The sequence below is a fragment of the Glycine max genome, chromosome 10 (genome assembly GCF_000004515.6).
Source record: "Glycine max cultivar Williams 82 chromosome 10, Glycine_max_v4.0, whole genome shotgun sequence".
NCBI lineage: Eukaryota > Viridiplantae > Streptophyta > Magnoliopsida > Fabales > Fabaceae > Glycine > Glycine max.
The window spans coordinates 41,370,037-41,381,199 of NC_038246.2; the positions used below are offsets into that span (position 1 = coordinate 41,370,037).

The 11,163-nt window shown below is 31.4% G+C and overlaps 1 protein-coding gene across 3 annotated transcripts; it reads right to left on the reverse strand.

The window, feature by feature from the left end:
• Nucleotides 1-4,383: 4,383 nt before the first annotated feature.
• On the reverse strand, nucleotides 4,384-10,371 carry LOC100783638 (U-box domain-containing protein 44). Of its 3 annotated transcripts, none has more exons than XM_003536157.5 (4): nucleotides 10,197-10,371; nucleotides 7,591-8,929; nucleotides 6,896-7,214; nucleotides 4,384-6,243 (listed from the first exon to the last, which is right to left on the reverse strand). In XM_003536157.5, exons 2-4 carry the CDS (start codon nucleotides 8,821-8,823, stop codon nucleotides 4,751-4,753), a joined length of 3,045 nt encoding a protein of 1,014 aa, XP_003536205.1. In that variant the 5' UTR covers nucleotides 8,824-8,929; nucleotides 10,197-10,371; the 3' UTR covers nucleotides 4,384-4,750. The 3 variants fall into 3 exon arrangements, with proteins under 3 accessions (XP_003536205.1, XP_006589259.1, XP_006589258.1); XM_006589196.4 differs by having other exon boundaries at nucleotides 10,193-10,371; XM_006589195.4 differs by lacking the exon at nucleotides 10,197-10,371 and adding an exon at nucleotides 10,069-10,169.
• Between the last annotated feature and the right edge of the window lie 792 nt (nucleotides 10,372-11,163).

Consider the following 11,163-nt stretch of genomic DNA (forward strand, 5'->3'; position numbering starts at 1 on the left):
TCACTCATCAGAAGTTTATGACCATGCTGACATTAATATTAAGTTTACATGTACACGATCGATCAAAATTATGTAAAAATAATTTAAGGTTTTTTAAAAGTCTATTTGATTTAAACCACCAAATTAAAACTTTTCTTTTACTGAATAACTAAATTTAAACTTAAACGAGGTAATCCATATATTAAATTGGATTAATTATGTTTTTATTTTAATTTTTTTGAAAAAATTATTTTTACTCTCTTAACAACTTTTTTTAGTATTTTTGGTTCCTACCCTTTTTCTTTATTAATAGTTTTAATCCTTTAGTGTAAACTAAATACATTAATTAATAATGTAATAATTATATTGACAATCTAGTAATTTATCGGATCATCAAAAAGTTTCACAAGATAATCACGTGTAATTTTTTAAAAATATATATTTTTAGTCTTTCATCAAAATGCTGGAAAAAAAATTTAGGGAACTAAAAGTGAAATTTATAAAAAGTTAAAAAAACAAAAACATACTAATTTACCCAAGTAAATATAAATAAAAATAATATTATTATTACATAAGCTTTTTATAATAATGAGATCATTATTAATTATTATGTTTAAATGATAATATAATATTTTGAAATTATATATTTATCCATCTATTTATTTAAAGCTCTAAGCTCGCAAACTAAAGATAAAATTTATCTATTTAAATAGTTTTAATGCATATTAAGTTTTTAATTAAACTCTTAGGTTACGAAAGACTTTTAAAAAAGTTGGCATGCTTTAATAAAAAGACTTAGAAAAATATTTAAAAAATATTTTTCAACACACTCTTTTAAACATATTGAAAATAACAAAATTTAGTGAATCTCACGTCTTAAAATATTTCTATCTTCTAATTTTACTCTTTTCAATAAATTTTAATGAATACAAAAGTATGTTAGGAAGATTATATCAAGCACATGCAGGTCAGGAATCATGAATTATTTAGACCTTATAAACTATAAAGTGTAATTTAGTCTAACCTATTTTTACTTAATTCTACTTTCAATTCTTATACTTTAGTTTATATGTGATTTTGATTATCCTTCTTTTAATGGTGTTTCATTTAATTTTCTTAAATTCTCAATTGTTAAAAGCAAATCTTTCACCTAAAATTTTATTCAATAATTAATAGAAATATAAAGTAAGTGTGATATAGCATTGATTTATACGAATTAATAAATATATATAATATTTAAATAGAAAATAATAAAAGCAAAAAAGTGACTTATAGTTTGTACTTATTTTCATGTAAATATTGTATATACAAAAATAGTGACACGCTGCAGTTTGATTACATTTTAGTTAATTATTAAATAAAATTTAAAGTAACTTTTTTTATAAAAAGCAATATTAAATTAAGCACACATAAAGTTAAGGTTATGACTTATAAATGTAATTAAATTATTTTGTTACTTTGAAAATGTAAGCTCATAGAATATTGATTTTGGATTTTTAAATATAATCGTCATATAGAATCTAGATTCTGAGTCACGTGCCCTAACGGACTTTTGGATTTGATGCTTGTGTCGTGACAACCCTCAAAGGCGCAAGCTATGTTACATCCATACGGAAATTAAGTATGATAGATGTGAGTTATAATTTTAAAATTGTTGATTCTTTCTAAAACTATCATTATTTTTTAGTAAATCATAAATTATATTCAAAATGTCATTTTAACCATAAATTATATTTTAGTATACTTATATTTTTTTAATATGAATACATTAACAATATTACAATGATTTGCTATTCAGCTGAGAAAAATGATGATTCCTCTCTCATTTTTTATCAGTATTAGATTTTTATATTATCTCTCATTTATTTTTTTATCTGACATTTTTTTTATTTCTCTCATCTCTCACCATAATAAAAATGTATTATGAAAATTTGTATATTATAAAAATAAATATATATTTCAATTTATAGTGTTTTTAATTTCAATTATAAAATGTACTCTTTAATCTTAATAATCTTAGTATGAAAAATGCTAGTGATGATCTTAATTTATATTTTTTTCGTACAATTTATAGTGTTAGAGAAATACTTGCATCCTTACCAAAAAAAAAATATCCTTATAAAAAAAAAATACTTGCATAGACACTCACCTAACAAGTAAGGCTTTGACACAACCAATCACATTAGTTCAAGTGACCAATTAATACATAATATAGAAAATAAAACATTATACACATGTTAAACTACACATCCTTTTAACTTTAATACATAAATATTTATTGCTTAGCATGTGTAATATTTTATTTCTATATTATGCATTAATTAGACACTTGGACTAATGTAATTGGTTGTGTTTAAGGTTTAACAATAGGTGAGTGTTTAAGTAAGTATTTTTTTTATAGGATTATGCATTTTTCGATACTAAAACTATTTTTTTCCATGCATAATCTTAGATCTAAAGTTATGTACAGAAAAATTAGTCTAAGTACCTGGTTTTTTAATGTGCTGGAAGTGAGAAGAGTATACCAACCAAAACAAAAATCGCAAGTTTCTTATATTTACGTATTGAAGTTTTATTTAGAAAAAAAAAATCAGAAAAGAAGGATGTGTAGTTTAACCTATGTAATATTTTATTTTCTATATTATGCATTAACTAAACATTTGGACTAACATGATTGGTTGTATCTTGGTTTGAAACCACCTCATTAGCTATAATCTTGTCAGTGACACATGGACAATTAGTTGATACTCACTAACAAATCCTTGATTAATGCTATTATCTTTAATTGAATGATATGAAATTCAAATTTTTGCTTAATCAAAATAACTGTAATTCTAATTTGATGAGTGATATCAAATTTCCCAACCCACATTATTTCCATGTTTTCAAAATAATTGTTTTATGATAATATATATGATATCAAAGTCTATTCTAACAAGTATAGTTAGGTTTATAAAGATATCCAATACTGAAATCTTAATAGTGTACATGTTTGTCATTGTGATTTATTATGTTTGGTAAAAGACTTAATTTTTATAATAATTACTTTAAAAATCTTAAGTGATTTATAATTGATTCACAAAATAATATTTTTTTAAATAGTGTATCAAAATTAATCTTAAATAAAAAATATTTCTGGTAATGAAATTACATAAATCTAGGAGCTTTATTTATGTATGTTAATGATTTCATCTCCGTTTAAACAAGTAATATTGACAAGTTAAATCCAGATCCCTTAATAGGCTGCATATAAATTACGGTTCTTACAAGAACAAAGAGGACAAAAGGCTCCAAAAATGACTTCTCTATCAATGAATTGCAAGGTGAATAAGCCAATAAGGGCCAGAAGTTGATTTTTGTCTTGACCAATTCTTTAAGTGCATTAAATGTCCAAGCACAACGCGTTGGCGTTAGTAGTGGCACGGCCACCCCATTATCATTATCAATGTGAAATATACAAAGGATCTTGACATGATATTTAACTTGCAATCTATAAAGTACTAGCTGTCTTGCTGACAATATTAAATTTTGGTGTGTCGCAGAGATCTTTCATACATATTGTATCGAGGGAAGTGTTCGTGTTGTATACGAATGATTGGAACTTTGTAACGTATATCTTAGTGTTCCATGTTGGCTTTGGGCCACTATCCTCCCTTTGCAAGTCCAAGTGGGTTCTTAAGCCGTATAACTTGGTTGATCCAGAAATTGTTGCACTTGACCATCAACTACGGCTTCGACCAATTGGTAAGAGAGTTACATCTTCCACCTTTCACTACCTTTGGTCAATTTGTCCCCCACCCACTACACAAATCTAATATTGAAAATAAAAAAGTAACGGCAATTTGTACTAAGAAAATGATGGAACACACTCAAACACAATTTTTCTAATATACTCACTATAATTGGTTAAAACTTATTGACAATTTGAGACTCATTAAATATAACCCACAAAATTTTGGAATTTTTAATAAATTTCGGTTAATAATAAAAATATGTTAAAAAAATGTATTATAGAATGTGTAGCTAGTATATATTTCACTTATATGAATGTCTCTTGCTTCTACCTTTAGTGAGTTTTGGCTTATCAAGTAGTAATAGCATCCTCCCATTTCTTACGGGTGGTAGTTGGGGCATGGTCCCATGTTAAACAAATAATGATAGTAACAGGATAAACAAGCTAGTTGGCAGACACGTATTGATATAACTGGCATCTAGCATAACTCTGAAGATTGACAGTTAGAAATTTGAACATATGGGAGCAACGGATGTGGCTATTAATGAGTTACACTTTTCAAGGTTTGGAGATTTAATTACACAGCACAAGTTGCGCAAAACCTTTCCTTTTTTACATTGATTAATAGTACTACATTGGATTTTTATGCAACAAAAAAAAAATAGAAAAGGTGAGGATACAAAGAGAGAATTTATTGAAGAATTGGCCATTTGGTCGAAGCCATAATAGCCAAGGAAAACTGCGTGGCATGTATCTAAGTAGGGTAATTTACAAGTAAGAAAGTTATTTGTTTGAATAAACTTCTCCATATGCATTTATTAGAGAACAAAATAGAAAGAAAAAATGAAATAAGTTTTTCTCATAAACTAAAATTAGCTTATTAAACTTGTATAAAATACTTATTTTAATTTATGCATAAACTAATTTTATTGTGCAGCAAAAACTAATTTCTCTTATAATTATTTATACAGAAACTTTTCCTATGAGAACTTGTAATAGAGTTGAAACAAACAGTTACAACTTAAAAGGACTAGAATTTCACTCCGGAACTCCTGAGATTGCAGATGATGATGACTTTGAGTAGCGTTCAAGCAATGATAGTACCTTGGCAGCTTTTCTCCTAAGGTGTCCATCCCCATATATATTCATGCCAGTGAGACCAATTAAACGTGATCTAGCTGTTGTTCCATAGTATTCTACCATTTCCTTTGACACAAACACCTTCTCCAACAGTCCTAGAGCTTCTGCCTTTAGAGAATCAGTTCCCCAGTTCAAAATGTCCATTATGGACCTTATTGCATTATATTCATGCAAGACACGAGCTCCCCTTTGAGGAAAATCTTCCAAAACCAATGTGGAGAGTGTTTGTATTGCTTCACAAGCAGTTGCATGAACCTCCCCATGTAACAGCTTTATCAAGCCAGGTAAAGCCTTTGCTTCTAAAAGACAAAATGTGGTGTTCACACTGCATACACTCCCATGTGCTGAACATAACGGAACACGCGATGATCTGAAAAGCCAGCAACCAGTTGGTTTGGGAACAACTGTGAGTTTTGGAGTGCTCATAGAAAGATCACCAATGAATGCTGCTGCTCTTGCTTTTGCTGTGACTGAACCAGTGTTGAGAAAATCTACAAGCAAAGGGTATATTCCGCGCTTAACCAGATCTCGTTGTGACTCGATATTTGTAGGGTCTGTGAACCTGAAGAGTGCAGTGAGAGCATTTTCTTTTGCTTCCATTTTCCCAGTTTTCAAAATGCTTATGATTGCATCGAGTCCACCCAACTCAATCAACTTCATAGTGAGTTCTCTTTCGGATTTTGGCAGGTTAGCCAGTAAACCAGCAGCAGCTATCTGCACATTGGCATTTTCTTCATTCTCAAGAAATCCAATCAAGGCTTCAAGCCTTCTAGGCCTGAAGAGGTATTCAACTACTCCTTCCGGCTCATGTTGAGAGAAAAGAAAGAGCAGAATTATGGAAGTCTCCCTGATTTCTGAGTCAGAATCATCAAGGAGTGGGAGAATTAGAGATACACCATTGGCTGCAAGAATTGCTTTCTTAACCAAACCAGTCTCAAACTTGCAAATTCCAAGAAGTGCACTCAGTGCAGGCTTACGGATGTTGTGACCTGAGTTGGAAGTCTGCTGCAAAGCTAGCAAATTGGCGATGATGGAATCCAACTCAAGTTGTTTCCCTTCTCCATCAACAAAGAAATCAATTCCATCACCATCAGAAGAAAGCTTCTCAATGATTTCAGAACATTTAATGATAATTAGTGTCCGTGACTGAGGAGAGAACATTAAATCTATAATAAGAGGGACTCCTCCAGATGCAGCAATAATTCCCTTATTGGCATGAGATCCTGCTAATTTAACCAGGGCTGATAACGACAAGTCTTTTGATTCAATATTGCCTGACAGCATTTCTAGCAAAGGAGGTATAGCTCCTTCCTTGCCAAGGAGTTTTAAGTTTGGATCCTTCAACTCCAAATTAACTATGGCTTTTGTCATTGATATTCTTGAATCTGGTCCTGTGAAAATAAAGAACAAATAACTCGTTATGATCAACTTACTAGTTACTAGAGTGTCTAGAGGATTGTAATAAGTCAGGACCAACTGCTTTATTTGGTACCGGTGCAACAAATATCTATAGGATACAAACTAAAGGAAAAAGATTGTCCTAATTTGACTATGTCCACAACAAAATAGATGAATTATTGTGCACCATAAATATAAGAAAGTATATGAACATTTACCATGTGATATTGAGCAAGTCAATTTTTTCATGGAGGATATATGCATTACTTGAAATTTTTCATAGGCATTACAAGGACCAGGAGGTATTTTTTACTGAGAGTTCTTATCCAAAGTTGGGAAGTGTCATTAAGAAAGAACATGGAATAGGAAGAGATTCTAAAACCGTTTCTTAAGAAGCGATGATATTTACAAACTATTTTATTGAAGTTCTAATAAGCATCCATTTCATGTTTCCAACAAAGGAACTTAGAGTGTACTAGTTAACAACATAGGATAATTCTGTATTTCTTTGGCTATCTAGATGACATGGCATCCTTGCCTTCTGTGTAGTGACAATTATATATACAATATAATGAGAAATGTTCATCTTTTGATTCTTATATCACAATAAACATGTTACAAGTTGAAAATAATCCATCTTCTTACCTTGAATCATGCGATCAACAAGTGGTTTATACCAGCCAAAATTAGCAGCAATAGTAATGGTTTCATCATTTAGTTCAAAAAGATTCATCAAAATGTTTTCTGCAACCTCAGCAGAATGATTGACATGATTCTTCAGAAGGGCAACAAGGAACTGAACTGCAGTGCGATTTTCAGAAAGCTTTCTGCAGAGACATTCATTCCACCCGGATTGTTCTTGAAGCAACTCATGTAGCAAATCAATAGCTGCCTTTGAAGTGCTAGAGTCACTCCCTAAGCAGGAAATAATGTTATCCCATCCTTGAGATTCAGCCACTTTCTCCTATAAAATTTTATGCAAATGTTGAGTTTCAATTAATATATAGATTAAATTTTGATGTGTGTGTAGCAATAAAAAGGAACCCAGCCTATCTCAAAGGTAAAACTGGTACACTTCCCATTCAGGAAAGAAGTGAGAGAAACTTCAACATAGAAAATGTTGACATGAAATCAGCGAGCCATAATGAGCAACATATGACCTTTTAAAAAACATCATGTCCAAAAACATATAAGCAACAGCATAATCAAGAAAAAATATTTTTTTTTTTCACTTTCGTTATGCCTACGCTTCTCCCATTCATCCCTCTAAATCATAAATTGGAAATCCTGAAGGAAGTGTGTGGTTTGACTAAAGCAAGAAAAAGAAACAGCTTGCCTACCTTGTTTCTTGTATTCCCCTCTACAGCATCCTTCAAAGTTATCAAAATCTTCATCTTCACTTCTCTGTCATCAGAGCTCCCAAGGATAGAGATCACAATGTCAGTAAGCTCTGCTATAGAAATCCAATCCTTGTTAATCGAATTCTCTCTTACTAGAGTCTGCATTTGGCTCAGGGATTCTTGCAGGTCAGAATATGATAACAAGTTTTCCCTAATAGACCTTATGACCAGACAGTAATTAAGTTCTCTCCACTCTTCAATGGATTGTCTTAGTGGAATGTTAGACCTCAAGGTAGTATCTTCAAGAACCTCTTTAGTTTCTGGGTCTGTCCTGTTGCCATCACAAAACCAAGCTTCAATAGCAGATCGTTCACATGTAGTACCGGTACAAAGGCTAACAGGATCTACCATAACATTCCTGGTTATAGAACAATGGAAAGGATTGAGTGGAGGGATATGTTTTTCCCTTGAATCATATCTCTCTATCACCTTAACCCTTTCAAAGTACCGCCTCTCCACTTCTTCATAATCCCTTGCTGCATCAGCCCGAGAGAGTAACTGAATGATCTGGTCCAAAAGAACACATTCAGCTCTTTCTTTCCGGATGGAAGCTTCTTCTTTTTCCTTCCTAATGCTGGCCAACTCTTTGCTTATCTCTGAGGGTTCCACTGGCACCCCAACTGCCCTTGCTATCTCCTTTAGCATGTCGTTCGCAAAAGCCTGATCATGTTTCTGTTCTTTAAGTGCCTGGTTCAACTTGTCAACAATTTGAATCTGAGATTGTGAAGCCTCAAACTTCTCCCTTTGCATCTCATTTTGTAGTCTATTGACCTGATCAGAAATTCTTGATAGGACTTCAGTATTTGCAATAGACAATGCAGCCAGAGACTTTCCAATATCCCTTGTGACTTGTTCAACCTCCTCAACTATGGATCGACACTTAATCAGTAAGTAAAAACGGCCACGGTTCCTATACTTGTCAACCAAATTGTTTGCCTTCTTAACATCTGCTTCAAGAGACTCCAGAGCAACCCTTGCGGCTTGAGAGTCATTCAATTCTTGAAGCTGTAATTCCTTTAGCACTGGCTCAATATCAAATAGATGTGTCGAAAGGGCCTTGAAGCTTTCTTTACCAATAAGAACATCAGATGCTGCATGAGCCGTCTTCAAGACTTGGTTAGTTACCACTGTCAAAATTGTACCTATGGGTATGAGTTCCAATCCTGCTGCCATAGCGGAAAGTCTATACTGGATTCTCAACTCAAACCGTGTAAAAAGAACTCTTTCTATTGCCTGAAAGTTGAAACTATTGAACCTGCAAACTGCATCTCTTTTTCCCCTGGAATAAAATTCCTCAAAATCAATCCTCTCACAAAGCATAAAAATATTATGCATTAATTCTAGAACAGTCCATTTAACAGAGAGAAGAAAAGGATATTGACTAAATGAATAATTCAACTATCTAATTCTAGATTACTGTGCATGCAATATACATCATGCTCAATATATCAAAGAATATATGAAATTATAACTTGTAATATTGAGGTCTTGGATACTTGTTGCTGCTGTTGGCTTGGAAAATCCTAAATGAACTATTATATTCAATTCAAACTTTTACCGGTGAAGTTGATTGAAAGTAGTAATTCGTGCTTACAACAACAGTTGTAACGAATTCTATCCCATCGGATGGAGGATACAAAATATAAATTACAATTGTCCATAAACGTTTTTTTTCTTTTTGGCAAGGGAAACAAGACTATAGAATCAAATAAGCAAGCTGTCAAAGAGAGTTCAAATGCTAAGAGGATTGATTGATGGAGATGATATCGAGATAAACAAACAATCTGACAAAAATTACAAGACCATGGCAATATCTGCAGCAATCAGGGAGTTAATTTATCAAGATACAAGCCGTCAACATATGCTACAAGAATTAAGGAGTATAGCAGACTTTCAGAAATTCTTCTAACTGGGAGAAAATCAATTTCATCATAATTGTCATGATTTTATCGATATTTCTTAAACATAAAAACTGAGGCATTCCTGATGTAAAAATAAAATTCTGAAATGAAGAGGTTCCATTGCTCTCAAAATTCATCGTTTATTTTAGGTTTAAATACATGTTTGGTCCTGTAATTCAGTATTTTTAATCCTTTATTTCATCACATTATTATTCTCTACTTTCACTTTTGAGTTTTTGGGTACTCAACCACAGACAATTTAAGAAGAGCAAAAGAAACCCTGATATAGACAAACTAAGAAATTGTACTGAAGCTGCAGCAACCATAATTCTAACATGCCAAGTACAATGGCATCTATATTTCAAGATGTGTAAATAAAACGGAAAGGAAAAAAGGGCTAAAAACTAAAACTTTAGACTCATAAATCTCCAAGTGAAGACATAATTCATTACTGTTTTGGTAGAATCGAGACATGATCCAATGACTAACTAAAAAGGAGAAGTTATATATATGCAACCTTTCAACTAAAAGACACATGTTTTAAAGGAAGGAACTGCAAGTCACTTATAGCCATAGTTCAAACATCATATTAGTAGCAGCAAGTCAGCAATAGGAAGGAAAAAAGAGAGTGTTGTACATACATACCTCACAGAAGCTTCAAACACAGAAGTGAGAAGCAAAGTTGATTGCTACTGGTGCTTTATTTTTATTGGCACGGAAGATACATGGGGTCATGGGGATAGAGAGGACTTGAGCGAGTCAATGGTTTCAGGAAAATACCAAGAAAGTTGCATTTTCCAATAATTCTATATATGGTTTCAGTTCAGGATTATCTTCTAATAAATTGTACTATTATATAGTTTGAAAAGTTTAGACCAATGAGTGACAGTGACAGAGACATTTTCTCTTGCATTGCAGTAGATTTTTCCTGGAAAGAAAGTTATATAGCTCGGTTGTTACGTTAAATGCGGTCCAGACAACACGGACAGAGACATTTTCTCTTGCATTGCAGTAGATTTGGTCGTGTCGTGTGACTGTGAGATTATAAACGTTTAGTTGGTTTTGTGAAAGAAATTATAAAAAATAGAGGAGAGAAGAGAGACAATATCTATGATTGAGAAATTGAATTATTTTATTCTAATTTAAATTTTTTTCAGAAGCGATATAATAAATAGTAAAAGATAAATTAATTAGATAACAAAACATTACCAATACATAATATTAAAACTAACTTGCTCCTTAAAGATACCAGGAACCACTTATTGACTAGATTAATCTATTAGAACTGACTCTTAGGAAACCAACTTATTTACTAAATCCTACTTTAAAAACTAAAAAATAAAATATTATATTTAACACACTGTCTTTGGACTGAAAATTTCGTATGAAACAGATATTTGATAACCTGGAGTTGGCCTACAATGAAGTGAGAAACTGCATTCTAGATATAAAGTGCATCATTAATCATTTTATATATATATATATATATATATATATATATATATATATATATATATATATATATATATATATATATATATATATATATATATATATATATATATATATATATATATATATATATATATATATATATATATATATATATATA

Bases quoted from the DNA above. Each gene is read 5' to 3' on its own strand.
- LOC100783638 (XM_006589195.4), bottom strand. From the start codon at position 10,088: ATGTGTCTTTTAGTTGAAAG. The intron at 8,930-10,068 runs GTTGCATATATA...ATTTTATTCCAG, and splicing joins ATGTGTCTTTTAGTTGAAAG to GGGAAAAAGAGATGCAGTTT. The intron at 7,215-7,590 runs GTAGGCAAGCTG...AAAATTTTATAG, and splicing joins AGGGGAATACAAGAAACAAG to GAGAAAGTGGCTGAATCTCA.